The sequence below is a fragment of the Giraffa tippelskirchi genome, chromosome X (assembly GCF_054371585.1).
Source record: "Giraffa tippelskirchi isolate mGirTip1 chromosome X, T2T-mGirTip1v1.2.pri, whole genome shotgun sequence".
NCBI classification, from domain to species: Eukaryota; Metazoa; Chordata; class Mammalia; order Artiodactyla; family Giraffidae; genus Giraffa; species Giraffa tippelskirchi.
This window is the reverse complement of record NC_137289.1, coordinates 51,367,999-51,385,054: the sequence shown is the minus strand read 5'-3', so window position 1 is coordinate 51,385,054 and position 17,056 is coordinate 51,367,999. Positions and strand designations below refer to the sequence as shown.

General features: G+C 39.9%; 1 protein-coding gene across 7 annotated transcripts in view; it reads right to left on the bottom strand.

The window, feature by feature from the left end:
* Positions 1-1,917: 1,917 nt before the first annotated feature.
* MORC4 (MORC family CW-type zinc finger 4) overlaps positions 1,918-17,056 on the bottom strand; it is a 59,822-nt gene continuing 44,683 nt past the window's right edge. For 4 of the 7 annotated variants that reach the window (XM_081565376.1, XM_081565378.1, XM_081565381.1 and 1 more), the window contains 4 exons: positions 15,960-16,135; positions 3,689-4,382; positions 3,111-3,394; positions 1,918-2,808 (listed from right to left, as the gene is read on the bottom strand). In XM_081565376.1, coding sequence (XP_081421502.1) covers positions 2,655-2,808; positions 3,111-3,394; positions 3,689-4,382; positions 15,960-16,135 — 1,308 coding nt within the window. In that variant the 3' untranslated portion in view covers positions 1,918-2,654. The remainder of the gene's footprint in view (positions 2,809-3,110; positions 3,395-3,688; positions 4,383-15,959; positions 16,136-17,056) is intronic. The other 3 variants (XM_081565379.1, XM_081565380.1, XM_081565383.1) reach the window with 1 other exon arrangement.

Below are 17,056 nucleotides of genomic sequence, written 5' to 3'. Positions count from 1 at the left end.
TGTATTGCACTCGGTGCACAACTGAAAGCACTCACTTGAACAAGTTGTTGAGCAGAGGCCTAACTTGATGAGGGCATTAAAAGCAATTTAGTGACAGGGAGTAGACTGGTGTGAATGAATGAGAATAGGTGACAAGGGAGGCCAGATATGAATCTAATTCAATTAGGAAGGCATGAGGTAGTAAATTGTTGACTGTGGGAATGAAAAATTAAAGGGCAAATGTGAGAGATTTTTGAAAGAATTATATTAATCTAACAGGATAGCCAGGAGGAAGCAACCACTTATTTTTTGCCTCCACAGTACATCATAATTTCTGGTAAGGCTGGGTGACACTTTTCAAGATCTCCACTGCTTCATTTAACTTTGGTTAAAGGGACTTCGTGCTGGTATGGTTTCATTGTAAACGGGTAACAGAGGGGTAGCTCCAGTATTGTAGAGACTGGACTCACAGAGCTAACTGTTGTTGGAAGGAGCAGTCTGGGGTTGAGACCACAGATTAGGAGACAGTCTGAGAGTAAGCACAAGTAGAGTTTAATGTTTCCACCCTTTTCATTCTAAAGCCCAACTGCCTGTACTCTTTCATACTTTGCCTCACTGCTGATCCAACACACACACACACACACACACACACACGCACGCACGCACGCCACATTTTCTCTCAGGCTGAATCTTCAATGCTCTGAATCTTCCCCTATACCACGCTCCCCTCATATTGTCCCTCTGTGCAAAATCCCACTGTTTCACAGCCCTCATCTGAAGAGCAAGTATCCCTAAGAGAGTGGCTGAAAGTACCACTTGCCTTTCCTCAGTACATTAGACAACCGGGGCCTTTCATATCATGGTCTGACATGAGAATTCATCATTTGGCAGCAGGAGCAGCAGTGAGGTGAGGGAAGAGGGCAGGGCTATCATTAAGCACCCATTCTATGGGTGAAGTGCACCTCTAGCCTCCCCTTACTTCCATGCAGTCCCACTGGAGTATCTATGATGGCTCTCCTGAATTTCAAAAAAGTTAAAATAAGTTTGGGAGAGTCTTCTGAAGTAACTCTGCAGAGGAGAAATAAAATGAACATCCAAAACATCCTTCAGAACTAGCTAATCCTTTCCAACTGCTTGATCCCACCTCTCTTTCATAATTTCTTCATTATTTCCTATTTTTCACTGTTTGTATATTTTTATGTGTTCATTGGTCAATGTCTTTTGAAGACTACCTTCAACTCTTTGGAGAGTATGCACTATACCAATACAATAAAGAAAAGAATAAATAAAATGTCTACTTTTACAGGAGTATGAGTTTCACTATTTCTGATAATATGAGATCTATCCTTCACTCAGCACTAGCCTGAAGACTAGGTAGGAGGTGTATTCTGAGGGCTATCAAATAGAAGTCACTGCTCTAAAATACCTCCCCACTACCTTAGAGCCCACAGTTGTGGTGATACTCGTTTTAACAATTTGAGCCTTAAAGATTTTTTTTCAAGAATTCCTTATTAAAATGCAAATGCCACAGAGGAGGGTGGGTAGATGGGTCATAATTTAACCTTGAAAGTTGCTCAGTCGTGTCCAACTCTTTGCAACCCCATGGACTATACAGTCTGTGGAATTCTCCAGGCCAGAATACTGGAGTGGGTAGCCTTTTCCTTCTCCAGGGCATCCGTCCAACCCAGGGGTTGAACCCAGGTCTCCTGCATTGCAGATGGATTCTTTACCAGCTGAGCCACAAGGGATTTAACCTTATTTCCCTTTATATTAACCCATCACTCCTACCAGACACATTTTTTACATTCCAGCTTTTTCCGTGCTTTCTTTAATGTTATTCTTCCAGAGGTAATGCTAAATACAACATAAATTATAAGTATAAAAATTACCTTATATTTTCACACAGTCTCTCTCACTTGATATCTAAACCCAAGCCTATTCATTTAAAAAATGATTTATTTTTTCCAACTTAAGAAGAATAACAGGTTTATAACAGAAAATTTGAAAAAGGTAGGAAGACAGGAAGAAGAAAAAAATGTCAACCATAGTCGTACCATGTAAAGAACAACCATTGCTAACAGTGCTGTCATGCCCATTCTTTAAACAAACCTTAGCTAAGGTGCCATTTCCGATATGATGCCTTCCTTGCCCTTCCTTCTCCAGAACTCCTCTATCATGTTTGTTCCACTCATTTGTACAAGTCAGTTAACTTGGTGTGGGTCTTGTGTTTCCAACCAGAATGTTAGGTCCTTGAAGGCTGAAACTATGAGTTATACATGTTCACTCATCCCCAAATACCTGGTACATTGGACCCAATATTTGCTGACTGATTTAAGTTAAATGAATACAAATCATATCAGAAAGGATATGAAATAGGCCAAGTATCTGAGTCATTAAAGTTAAAGCTTTCCAGTCACCTGGTTTGGTGACGACTGCTTTTCTGTTCCTGGAACTCCTGAAGTCTATTAAGCCTCTTTTTCTACACCAAGACTGTGTAAAAAGCAGACTGATTAAGGCCAGGATTACTCAAAGATTCTCCTTGTAAGGCATAAGGATGAGAGAGAGAGAGAGAGAGAGAGAGAGAGAGAGAGAGAGCGAGGGAGGGAGGGAGAGAAGTGTGTGAGAGGGAGGGAGGAAAGGAGAGGGTAGAGAAGGGGATATAAAGTATCTGGTGCTCAATCCAGTATGTGATTTGCCTCCAGCACTGTATACAGGATCCCATCCACTTGTTCTGAGTCAAACCCGATCTCGCGAAGCTCCAAGTGAGGGAGGACAGAAGTAAGGAGATAGCTGACGTGGATACGCAGCCGCGTTAGCTTTGTCAAAGCCCTGTATGATGGAGTGAGGGACAGAAGAGATGACATGAGTTCATTAGCCAACAGAACAAAATGAAGCTCCTTCAAAATGGGCCTACATTACTCAACAATTACGTTTCCATTAGCTAGAAAGAAGAAAGCACAATGCCACCAAGCACCGGGAGATTGGCTGCAGCTCTCTAAGTGACTGCTCAATCCTTGGTGGCCTAGGAATTAATTAAGGCTTCTTCTCTTATCAATGATCAGTAACCAGGGGTCCTAAGGGAGGCTTCCCATTAGCACTCACAAGCTTTTAACTAAACCCTAGTAATTAACCTTTCTAGGTCATCTCCCTCTGGGGTCCGGTAGGAGACCTGAGCCTTCTGCAGCACTTCCAGGTGTGTCTCTGTCTCCTTCAGTTTCTCTTTTAGTTCCTGCTTCTCCTCTTTGGTTCTTTCCAGCTCAGCTTTCAGAATCTGGAATTCAGCTTGGCGATAGCCCATGTGTTTCTTGCTCCAATACAAGCCTTCCGTCTCCTGGGTACTATAGGTCACCAATTCATGTTGGGCTTTCTTGAATTTGGAATGCCAATGATTCCTCTCCTGTTCCAGCTCCTCCACCTGTAGTCCAAGAAACAGAAATTCAGTGACTCCACATTTCACTGAAAGCTAAAGAGAGTACCCCGTTTTCCTGAATGTATTGACCCTGTGATTCCCCTAAATGTATTCTTCTGTTTATGGACCTTTTCAAATCCCAAATATGGGAGGGAAGCCCATTAGGGTTCACTTGATCTGAGATGTACCACAGAATCATTCAATGGCTTATTGTGTTTAAACATGAGATCATCAGTTCCATCTCTCTGGTCCCTTGGTTACAATGGCCTCTCATTCCCAGTGGCAAGATGTTACCCTAACCTTTTGCTGGAACATATTCCTTTCGGCCAAAACACGTTCCAATTTTTCTGTGGTTCTCTTCAGTTCTTCTAGCTCTCTTTGGTTCTTCATCTTTGGTATATTACGACCGCCACTCTCCTCACGGCCTCTTCCTTTCTCTGCAACAGCTGCAGCAGGAGTTGGAGCAGAGGCCACAGAAGAATAAGGCACCGGAGTCGAGGATTCAGCTGCTTTTCTTCTCTCAGCAAGCTCCTCTCTGTTAAAAGGGATCAGCTGAATGGGAGCTCCTGAATCTCTAATACCTTTTGCAACACCAACAACAGCTACAAAAGGTCCCTTGCTCACTTCTTCCTTGTTTACATGTGTGTTGCCTCTGTTAGACTCTTCTGCCACCAATCGTGGCATTTGATCTTCTAACTCTTCAGGGAGCAAGGAACCCTGGTGTTGGTCCTGGGCTCCTGAATACAGAACTGAGACCTCCCTACTCTGACTGGTACTCTTGATTGCTTCTGGGTATTCTGGGGAAAGGTATGGTGGTGTGCTTCTCTCAGAACTAGACTTCTCATGGCTGTTCTCCCCTTCTGGGTAGGCAACTGCTGCCTCCACCTTCTTGTAAGGGCCAGGCATGGAATAATCTAGAGGAGGTATTGTCAGCTCATTCCGGAGCCTTCTTCGTTTCTCCACAGGTTCCTCACCTAGGATCCATTTGTACTTACTGCAAGAAGAAGAGGAAATTCAATTTTAAGCTGTCACAATACAAGCTAAGTATATTCTTATTCTATGGAGGATGTGATATATCCTATCCTATGAAGACAGGTATTCTTATCCATCTTCAAATTTCCCATATTATAACCAACTCTAGCTGTTATTCACAGATCATTTCATGTTAGGAATACATTTTTACCCCCATACCCCAACCCCTTCACTCATGTAATTTGCTGAGATAGTGATGTGTCTTAAGAGAGTGCGGAAATTGAGAAGTATGAAGAAAGTCAGCATCTGGATACAGCAGGACTAGGCTGACCTTGGTAAGATTTCTGAAAATAGGATTGAAACCAGTCTGACTTAGAAGTTTCCGAAAGGCAAGTGAAGGAAGAAAAACAAAAAAGCACACATGCAAAATCCCCTAACAAGAGAATAGAAAAAAGGTCATAAAAAGCCTAGTGGAGTCAGTGGAGGAGACCGAGCCAGCTCGTTAATTTTAAAGTGTCACAAAAACCTTCCAGTATCAAAGACTTATGCACATTTTTATATTGCAATGGGACACCACACAGTGCCTTTGCCAGCTAACTGGATTGTGGCTATTGCCCATCATCCACTTGTAAAAGTTGATTAAAATACAGGGCCCTAGTCAGAAACAAAGAAACCGAATCAGCTAGTTCAAGTCACTCCCCACTTAGGGCTAAAGAATTCCCCTCTGTTCGGGCAAACAGGCACTCCCTCAATTCTTCACGGAAGTTTAGGACAGTGACTCAAATCACCTTCCATTTCTGGCTGCTATATACAATAATGGTTGAAGGAACTAATAACAACAACAACAACAACAACAGATGCCACCAAAATCCATAGGCAATTTATATCAAGCAGGAGGATGGGACCCCAATTTTTATCCTTATAACTATTCTTCTTTTTCTCCAGAAAACCAAGAAATTTCAAGGTAAAAATTAACTTTCAAGTTTTCAATGAGAAAGAGCCAGGCATGTTATTGGCCACCATAGCTCAAGGCTGCCCGTGTTTCTCTGCCAATTTCAGAGAACATCTGTAAAACATCTCAAACCTTAGCTTCTTAGAATGCCCTGAATGTTCTTCAAAACTTGTGTTCGCCTAGAAATAAAACTGGTCTGTCATCTCAATAGGGCTTCCCTGGTGGCTCAGATGGTAAAGAATCCACCTGCAGTGCAGGAGACCCAGGTTCAATCCCTGGTTGGGAAGATCCCCTGGAGAAAGGAATGGCTACACACTTCAATATTCTTGACTGGAGAATTCCATCGACATAAGAGCCTGGCGGGCTACAGTCATGTTAATAAGATCTTGTTGTATCAGCCTTAAGGGGAAAACAAAAGGCCTTCGGGACTATGTAAGAACAAATGCATTCATCTTTAAACATGCGTAGGGCCATTGTAGATGGTCCATTTAGCTGCAGTACTGAGGATGACAGTAGAACAAGAAGCTTGCAGGTATGAAGGAAGCATATATGATACCAGATAGCAACCACAAAGTTTTACAAGAGGCAATTAACGTCAAATTATTCTTTTCATTTGCCCACTTCTAAAAGTTCTGTCTTTAGTTATCCTCCTTTCTCCCTACACTTCTTTTCTTTGGTAATCTCATACAATCTTTTGGCTCTAACTTCTGGAAGATAACTTCCAAGTGGTGTTCCCAGCCCAGAATCTCCAGTACTGAATTTCTAACTGCCTGTTACACACTTTTTTTCCCTGGAGGTCCCACTGGTATCTCACTCAGTATGTATAAAACTGACCTCTCACTTTCACCTTCAAACCTGCTCCCTCTCCTAAGTTTCCTATTTGTGTTACAACACCAACAAACTCTCAGTAATTTTATATGGTTCTACCACTATCAATACTCAAGTTCAAGCTCTCATTACCTCTCCTGGGCTATCGCAATGGCTTTCTCCAGTCTCCCCTTGTCACACCTCCAGATCACCCACTGCCAAGTTAATCTTCCAAAGGCATTGCTCTAATCATGTCACCTCCCTAACTGCAATCTTTAGGTATTATTCCCCACAACATAAAAGTTCAAATGTCTTAGCTTGGTATTCAAGCTTTTCCATTCCAAATCACAGGGAACATTTACTGAGCACTTATGCTGTGCCAGTTTGGTAAGTCAATGTGTATGAGGACATACTTTTATCTTCATTTTAAAAAGACAATGCTCAGGCCTAGAGAGGTTAAATAACTTTCTGAAAGTCATGTAGCTAGTAAGTGCCAGAACTGGGACTTAATTTGGCCCTAGCTTTCTCTCTCACTACTTCCCTTCAAAGACACCAGCCAAACAGAATGCCCCAAGATTTCTCAGACTGCTTCTTTTGATTGGAACACACTTCTCAACACAAGACAGTTCAAATGCAACTTTTGAATTCCCATAGCACTTTAGCACTCTCAGTATAATAAATATAATACAATACAATAAATATATATTGCTTTCTACTGTGTATGTGTGTTGCAGGTTTCCCACTAAAGTATAAACTCCTTAACAGAAGGTAGCTTAACTAACTGTGCTACATGGGGATGAGGGAACAAAACTTTGCAAATAAGAGGCAATCCAAAAGGAACTATGTTAATGAGAGACAGTGAATGGGTTTTACTTATTGGCTCTGTAAATACTTCTGATTCTTCCCACTAGGAATCAACTCTTATTCTAGATCTGAATTTACTGGTTTAGTAAAGATTAATTCAGGGTTTACATACCAGGAATTATTTTCCAATTACATAGTTTCTTCTCATTTTTTTTTTCTTTATGTCATATTTCTCCATTGGCTACCTGCAGAGAAGCCAGCTGATATTTTGATAGGGACTGCACTGAATCTGTAGCTCAGTTTGGGGAGTACTGCTATCTTAACAACATTAAATCTGCTGACTCACAAATATGAAATTTGTTTTCATTTTAGGCTTTCTTATTCTCATGTAAAAGACGCTTACTCCTTGGAAGGAAAGTTATGACCAACCTAGACAGCATATTAAAAAGCAGAGACGTTACTTTGCCAACAAAGGTCCATCTAGTCAAGGTTACGGTTTTTCCAGTAGTCATGTATGGATGTGAGAGTTGGACTATAAAAAAAGCTGAGCACCGAAGAATTGATGCTTTTGAACCATGGTGTTGGAGAAGACTCGAGAGTCCCTTGGACTGTAAGGAGATCAAACTAGTCCATCCTAAAGGAGATCAGTCCTGAGTGTTCACTGGAAGGACTGATGTTGAAACTGAAACTCCAATACTTTGGCCACCTGATGTAACGAACTGACTCATTGGAAAAGACCCTGATGCTGGGAAAGATTGAAGGCGGGAGGAGAAGGGGACGACAGAGGATGAGATGGTTGGATGGCATCACCGACTCAATGGACACAAGTTTGGGTAAACTCCGGGAGTTGGTGATGGACAGGGAGGCCTGGCGTGCTGCAGTCCATGGGGTAGCAAAGAGTCAGACATGACTGAGAGACTAAACTGAACTGAACTGAATTCTCATTTAACAATATTTTGTAGTTTTCAGTATACAAGTCTAGCTTGTACTTCTGTTAAATTTGTTAATCCTCTATTTTTGAAGCTACTATAAACGAAGCTAGTATCAATCTTCTCCTCCTGCTGGGAGAGATTGAAAGCAGGAGGAGAAGGAACGACAGAGGATGAGATGGTTGGATGGTATCACCGACTCGATGGACATGAGTTTGAGCAAGTTCTGGGAGTTAGTGATGGACAGGGAAGCCTGGCATGCTGTAGTCCATGGGGTCGCAAAGAGTTGGACATGACTGAGTGACTAAACTGAACTATAAATGGAATTGGTTTATTAAATGTTTTTTTCTTAATTTTTGCTGTTCCTTTCAAAGAGCCAACCTTTGGTTTCACTGATTTTTTTCTATTGTTTTTCTATTCTCCATTTCATTGTCATTCTGATATTTCCTTCTTTCTGCTTGATTTGGGGTTAGCTTGCTCTCATTTTTTTAGTTTCTTAAGGTGGAAGTTTAGGTTAACAATTTGAGATACTTCTTCAATTTTAATATAAGCATTTACAAATATAATTTCCCCTCTGAATACCTCTTCAGCTTCAAGTTGTAATTTTTTGTATATTTTATTTTTATTTTCATCTTAAGATATTTTCTAATTTTCCTTGTGACTTCTTTTACTCATTTTTTAAATTTTGGAGCATGGTATTTAATTTCTACATATTTGTCAATTTCCCAAATTTCCTTCTGTTGCTGATTTCTAATTTAATTGCTATGGTTGGAGAATATCCTTTGTATGATGTCAACCCTTTTGAATTTGTTGAGGCTTGCTTTATGGTTTAACATCTGGTCTATTCTGGAGAATATTCCATGGGCACTTGAGAATAGTATTTACTATGCTGTTTGGGGGTGAATTGTTCTGCATGTATCTGTCAGGTCCAGTTGGCTTATATCATTCTTCAACCCTTCTATTTTGATCTTTTACCCACTATTGAAAGTGGGATACTGAAGTTTCCAACTGTTATTGTTACACTGCCTATGTCTCCCTTCAATTCTGTCTACTTTTCCTTCATGCATTTTGGGGGCTCTGTTGTTAGGTCCTTATATGGGCATAATTTTTGTATCTTCCTAATGGACTTTATCAATATGAAATGTCCCTCTTTATATCTGGTAACATTTTCTGTTTAAAGTCTATTAGTTTGTCTGATATTAGTATAGCCACTCTTGTTCTCTATAGTTGCTGTTTATACGGTATGTCTCAGTTCATCTTTTAACTTTCAACCTATTTGTATCTCTGAACATAAAATATATAGACATTATATTTGTATATGTGAACAACTCCAATTGGATAATCGCCAGCTTTTGATTGGATTGTTTAATCTTATCACATTTAATGTTATTATTGAATTGACGTCCATTATTTGGTTTTCTGCTCTCTATATGTGTCATGGTTTCCTTCTTCCTTTACTGTTCCTCTTTTCATGTTATGTGGGTATTTTCTAGTTTAATATTTACAAATCTAACAATACATTACTATAATTATTACTTTATGTAATGTTATGTCTTTTGAGGAAGCTAAGAGAAGAAAGTAGAGCAAGGACATATTTATAGTTTGTTAAATTAATCTTATCTTTCCATTTTAAATTTTAATTTCTTACTATGGATGTGAGTTACCATCTGGTATTATTTCCTTACTCCAATACAGCTTTGCTCCCACCCACTTCTTTTATGCTTCTTTTACGTTATTGGCAAATATTTTATATCTGTAGATGATCCCAACAATAAAATTATATATATATCTATGAAATTATATACAAATACATATATATTGTTTATGCAATTATTCTTTTAATCAGTTAAGAACAGAAAGAGGAAGAAATATGTCACTGTATTTGGATGTGAGAGTTGAACTATAAAGAAAGCTGAGCACCGAAGAATTGAGGCTTTTGAACTGTGGTGTTGGAGAAGACTCTTGAGAGTCCCTTGGACTGCAAGAAGATCCAACCAGTTCATCCTAAAGGAAATCAGTCCTGAATATTCATTGGAAGGACTGATGCTGAAGCTGAAACTCCAAAACTTTGGCCACCTGATGCGAAGAACTGACTCATCTGAAAAGACCCTGATGCTGGGAAAGACTGAAGGTGGGAGGAGAAGGGGATAACAGAGGATGAGATGGTTGGATGGCATCATCGACTCAATGGACATGAGTTTGAGTAAACTCTAGGAGTTGGTGATGGACAGGGAGGCCTGGCATGCTGCAGTCCATGGGGTTGCAAAGAGTCAAACATGACCGAGGGACTGAACTGAACTGATTATCTTTTTATAATTAATTAAAGTTATCATTGCCAGTACTGTTTTTTCATGCAAATTTGAATTACTATTTGCTGCCACTTGCTTCCAAGCTGACTCTCTTTAGTATTTCTTATATGGCAGTTTTTCTAGAAACAAATTCCATCAGCTTTCATTTATATAAGAATGTACTTATTTTACCTTCATTTTATAAAAATAGTTTTATCGGATTTATGACTTCTGGTTGAAAGTGTTTATTTAAGTACTATGAATATGTCATTCCACTGCTCCTGGTTTCCACTGTTTGATGAGAAGCCAGATGTTAATCTTATTGGGGTTCTCTTTTACATGACAAATATTTTTCCTCTTCCTGCTTTCAAGATAATTCTCTTTGCCTTTGGCTTTCAATATTTTCACTGCATGGCTGTAAATCTCTTTGCATTTATCCTCTTTTGAGTTACTTGAGCTTCTTAAATGTGTAAATTAACGTTTTTCATCAAACTTGGAAAGTTGTCAGCCATTATTTCTTTGAGGATTTTTTCTACCTCTTTTCCTCCCTCTCCTCTCTTTCATAGTCTCCAAATTTGTGTATGCTGGTGCACTTAATGGTGTTCTACATTTCTCTGAGGCATTTTCCTTCATTCTTTTTTCTCTCTGTTCTTCAGAAAGCATAATCTATAAAATCTGTCATTGGTATATGTTCAAGTTTGCTGATTCTCCTGCCAATTATAATGTACTGTTAAGTCCCTTTTGTGAAATATTCACATTAGTTATTGTACATTTTACCTCAAGAATTTCCATTTGGTTCTTTTTAAACATAATTTCTGTCTCTTTTACTAGTATTCTACAGTTGATGAAACATGGTCTCCTTTAGTTCTTTGAACATGTTTATAATAGATGCTTTGAAGTCTCTGTTTGCTAAATTCCACATCTGGATCTATTTAGGGGCAGTTTCTATTACCTGCTTCCTTCCCATCTCATGTACAGGTCACATTTTGCTTCTTTGCATGTGTCATATTTTTTTTGTTGACAATCAATATTCTAGATAATATAGTATAGCAAGCAATTTCCACCTCCCTGAATGGTTGTTGCTATTGTTCATTGGGTTATTTTTTTTTCCAGTGACTTGGCTGAAGTGACTCCATGAAAATTGTTTCCCCTATAATATACAGCCTCTAATATTCTTGCTCAGATTTCTTCTTGATTTTTATCTTTTACCTAACAATCTAGAAGTTACCCTGAGTCAGCATAATTAAGCCCCCTTAGCCAGTTAGAGTTCTACCCTGTACTACTGAATGTATGTGTGGCATGAAGGCTACTATCACAGATCAAGGAATTAATGTTTCTATCCCCCATTCAGCCAGGTAGTAGCAGCTTAGATTTTTCCCTCTCCAATTGTTTCTGAGGAGGCACAGCCTTCAGCATGTGCAGTTTCCCATACTAACTGGGATATTTGTGATTTTACTTTTCAGCCTGGCTTCCAAGGAGTGGCCCCTGGGCCAGAGTAGCTTTTTGTTCAGTCAGTGCTTGATTAGAGGCTGTGCTTAAGTATCTAGTACCAGTGAAACTGCTCTCTGTTGTTTGATCTGTGTGAGGCTTGGGGGCTGCTTGCAAGTTCACCTTGTGTCCTGAATGAGTGTAGTCTCATGCTTACACACAGCCTTCCTAACCCCCAGGGTTGACTATGATCCCAGGAGTGCTTGGATGTCTTTTTGCTTGCTTCTATTACCAAACTTATGATTTCACAGTCATCTCACTTGTTGTAACTTGTATCATGGAGCTATGATACAATTGTTTTTAATTGTTCTCCACTAAGATTTCCATTGTCTGACAATGCCCCTAGGAGTAGAATTCTCCATGATATGTTCTACACAAAGTCAGTTCCTTTGGGTAGTACTAAGGAGTTCTTCATCTGTCAGGCCTTCCTCTCCCTAGGCAAAACCTTTGTGCCACCGTGCAGGGTTGACGGCAGGGACAGTGGCCCACTCTCTAAGAGTGAAACCTTTTCTTTACAAATGGGTGCTGGGATGGTTTTTGGCTTGCTCCTTCTGGTGTGAACCTCTGCCCTATAAGTAAGCTGGGGCTGGAGCAATAGGAGTCTAGGCTTGTCATCATGCTGTCCCTAGGTGAGTGCTGCTACCCGTGGATGGGGGAAGAGAAAGCTGGATGGGAGAAGAGAGGCTCAGTCCTCTTGAGCCTGCTTGGAATAGAGCAAGACAGACCTGGAGGATACAAGAAATGTCAGAGGCCTGCACCTCCCAGGTGAAATCATAGCTCTAGACTAGGAGCTAGGGAGAGAGGGAGCCCCCAATTTCTCGACCACACCCACCGGAATTAGAGCTTCTTGAGTAGTTTCCATAAAACAAAGCTTGGAGGGAGATGAGAGCAGGTTAAATGCCTGACTTTTGCTGTACTTTTTGAGATTTAATAGATTTTCTTGAATGAATGTTTCTGTACTTGCTGTATGCCCCTAGGACAATTTCCAGAAACAAAGAATGATTGCTTTGCTTTGTTTAATAATTTTTTCCAGTTAAATGGTTACTTGTTGGTAAAAGAATTCATCACACTACTCATTTTGCCATTCTGGAACTCGTTCTCAAAGATCGTATTTTAAAATGTCAATACTGACCCTTGAATCAATCTTATTCATTTACAAAATTGTTTTTCTACTTCTACCTTGTATCTGTTGTTTCAAATATTCCTTTAAATATATTAGGATATCTTTCCTCCTCTCTTTTCACCATTACAATGTAATTTGGATTTTTTTTTTTTGGCTATCCTTTTAATATATGAAATAATTAGCCTTTGATATATACCTTACTCAGAGTAACTGAGGTGGCATTAGTGGTAAATAACCTGCCTGCCAATGCAGGAGATGTAAGAGATAAGGGTTTGATCCCTGAGTCAGGAAGATCCCCTGGATAAGGAAATGGCAACCCATTCCAGTATCCTTGCCTGGAAAATCCCACAGACAAAGGAGTCTGGTGGGCTACAGTCTATGCGGTTGCAAAGAGTCAGACACAGCTGAAGCAACTTACCACACAATATAGCTTGCTCAGAGGTTCTCTAAATATCTAAATAAATTACAGGCTGTAATTCTCACCTTTGTCTATATGCTTATGGCTACTTTAGACCTTAGTTTATATCACTCATATGAAACTTACCATGTATCAGGGGTGCTTACATATGTAACTTTGAGTACCATAAGCTCCTTCATCTTAGATTCCATCACTGCCTTAGAATACTGCTTTCATATAGTAAGGACTCAAATATATGTAGAATGAATGAACAGAAAGGGGACTATTTCCTTTAAGCTGACTTGCCCTAAAAAGTTATAGTTGTTTATATCCTAGCTGAACTTACTCTTTATTGTAGGTCTTCCCCCTATCTTTCTTTGCTAGATTTGTTAAGACTCACAAAGCTGTTTCCAATGATACCTCTGGAACACCTTGTAGGTCTTATAACCTACTCCACTAGAAAATTTTAAAACACTCTTGGATAGGGTAGGCTTTATTTTATCTAGAATTAAAGAGCTGTACTACTTGACCAAAGGACCCTTATCAGCTTTAGGTTTTGATAGCAAGGGAGATCTTTGTAACTCTTGACTAAACCTATTATTCCCTTAACGCAGTTTTTAAGAAAACCTTGCGTATTTTATTAGACTCTCGAGCATCTAATTTTCCTCTATAAGAAGGTAGACTATTTCCTATCAATCTGAATCCCCCATACGTGTAGCTTGAAATGACAGAATCATCATTTACTGACCTTACAGAAAACATGACATTAGCAGTATCAATTATCACATATCTCTTGAAGGAATATTATTCTCAAGTTAAAATTACACATAAATAGTCAAAAGTATTTTACCTGAACTCTAGAGCTAAAACCCAACTCTGGATAGAGCAGTTCCATAATGACTCATACAGAAATCCTAATTAAGACTGATGAAGTATGCCACCCAATGGATGTACTGTCATACTGCACTCATACAGAGGTTAGCACTTGCTATCTGCACACATACTGCACACATACAGAGGTTAGCATTTGTTATCTCCTTCAGGTTACCAAAATCCACTGGACAGTATCAATAGAAACACTGAAGAGAAAGCAAAGGTGGTCACAGCAGGGAAAGGACAGCTTTCAAGAGCAGTGACATCTTGATACTCCAGTGGCAATTCTGATGCATGATTATCTCAAGGAGATCAACGTAAAGAGCTAACAACGTGCTTAACAAAACCACAACGCTTTCCTCTATACCTCTCCCAACCTAAAATGGGAGTTGGATAACTGTGGATGAAACAGTAGAATTAGACCAAATCCCTCAGACCAACTAGGCTATATTCCTTAATCCCTTGCTGCATGGTTCTATCTTAGAAATAGCTCCTTCAACATGACTGAACTCAACTATGAGTTTCTGCATAGCTATTCTCTTTCAACTATTCTTGATGCTTTTGTATAGATTCTCATTTACTTCCTTTAGAGTTCTATTACTTTTTCTCCTAATAGCCTACTTCCTCTTGAGACTCTGTTCATGCTCAGGGAGATGTGAGGTTCTTTCAATATCTAGGGGGCTTAATTGTGGAAGAATCACTGACTAGGGGACTTGCACACATAAAGAGATGTCTGTCTGGGTGAAAGCTGAAAAGACCCACTTAAGAAGCAAGGGAAAGAAATCAGTAACATTGGTGGAGGCGGGGGCAGGAGTAATTTCCCCCTATTATATATCCCATTGCTTTTTTCCTGCAGTATGTTAAGAAGATATCCAAACTGAAAAGGGTTCATAAAAACTTCACAATCTACTATATAACAGTCATATTATTGTGGACTCTAGAAGTTTCTACCACTAGAGAGCAACTCTACCTTCCCTATGGCTTGGCCCTGCCAGAAGTGAGAAATACAGTAGCAAGGATAAAGCAAGTCATAATTAGCAGTCCTGAGTTCTAGTCTCACAACAGCACACAGTTAGTCATACCTTTTAGTGCTTCAAATATTCCTGGTATTTAAGAAAATTTCTGTTATAAAGATTGCTGTGTGTGCTTAGTTGCTCAGTCACATCCAACTCTTTGTGACCCTATGGACTGTAGCCTGCCAGGCTCCTCAGTCCACCGGGATCTTCCAGGCAAGAATACTGGAGTGGGTTGCCATGTCTGTCTCCAGATCTTCCCAACTCAGGGATCGAACCCAGGTCTCCCATATTGCAGGCGGATTCTTTACCACTGGTGGCGGGTCTAAGCCACCAGGGAATAACAAAATAATATTGCTGTGCTAGATGATGAACAAGTAAATTCTAAGACTAAACTTACACGAAAAATTTACCCTAGGAAACAATGGACTACAAAGCTTACTTAATGGCACAAACTTCTAATACTTATTTTTATATGTGGCCAACATGTGTTAGGCCTATGGGGCCCTGCAGGATTTCAATATTCCTAAACTTAAAGAAAGAAACAATGTTTATCCAGGTAACATTACCTTACATTTGTATAGTACAATATGCTTTGCAAAGAGTTTTCATGTCCATTACTTCACTCACACAATTTCCAACATAATGTGAATACATAATCCATAAAAGAACATTAGTCAGATGATCACTTCAAAAAAGTAAAACCAAAAAGATAGAAAGATAGAGTTGACATTACAGTTACAATGTTGAAAAATGGGAGGTACATGCAACATGCAAGTCTATCAATCCCCAAACAGTATTTCTCCTTCTGAATACCATGCCAGGCTTTAGGAGAAATGCAAACACGATAACCATACCAATTTAGTTTATAGGAAAGCAAACCCAGAGGCTTATTACTGAAGAGAGTCTATATTTTTTTACACACCTGGAGAACTGAAAAATGCTGGAATCCAGAGGCTTAAGTTGAAGAGAAGTTGTTCTGCTTTCTTCTCCAACAGATGAAAGCTGGTTGGGGCTATCAACTCCCTCATACCCAGTTGTCTTATTATTCAAGTCATCCATATCTTGAATAGAAGGGACCTTCAGCGGATTAGTGAATACCTAGCAAAGAAAGAAAGAATTCATAAAAATCCTAATTTCAAACCAAATACCAAAGGATGAGTCAATCCTTCTGATGCTAGGAAAAAATACTTGGCCAAATAAAAAGAAACTGTTTCCTACACAAAACAAACAGCGCGCAGTGATGTACACTAGAACACTGACCCCAGGCACGTTCAGTTATAACCTTATCAGCTGGATACCAACAGACCTCCCCAACTCACTTATTGGCTCCTGGAATCATCCCATCCACAACACAAACCCAGGCCCCTGAATCACTTTCTTATTCTCTCTTTTGACCCAGTGTAAGACTGGGTTTTCACTCCTCTGAGATCTGTGATGAGGGAAGGAATGGAGGGAATAAGTACTGCAGCAAATGTCTGTGCTGGTCTTGGAGAAATGCATGCGAGAGACTAACATATACTGCACACACAGAAACATGCATCTGGGATCTTCTGGGAGAGCCAGCTTATGAAGATAGCATGAATGATGAAGGTGAAGGAGTATAAAGGGGAGGTAAACTGAATGAGGACAGGGCAGTCCCAGGAAATTTCCCAATCTCTAGGTCAGACTATAAAGCCAAGATAGGAGGGTTTGCAACATGTTTATTAATACACCTGGGTCTTGGTAGAGCGTCAGAAGAAGAATTAGTATTTAATTGCCTCTATCCTCACCAGCCTGACCTACCCTGACTGAGTGAGTGGAAGGTGAATCTAACATGCTGCTAGCAGGTATCTCTGGGAAAGAGGGTCAAGAGGAAAATCATGCAGAAAGGCAAGGTTGGGTGGGGGAGATAAATGGGTGCTATGGTGGCTGTCAGGAAAGGAGTGTCCCTGAAAGGACGGCCAACCTTATTGCACCCTTCAGCGTCCGGAGCTGGGCAACCATGTCCGAGAGACAGTGCTCCTGAAAATTCAAAACAGC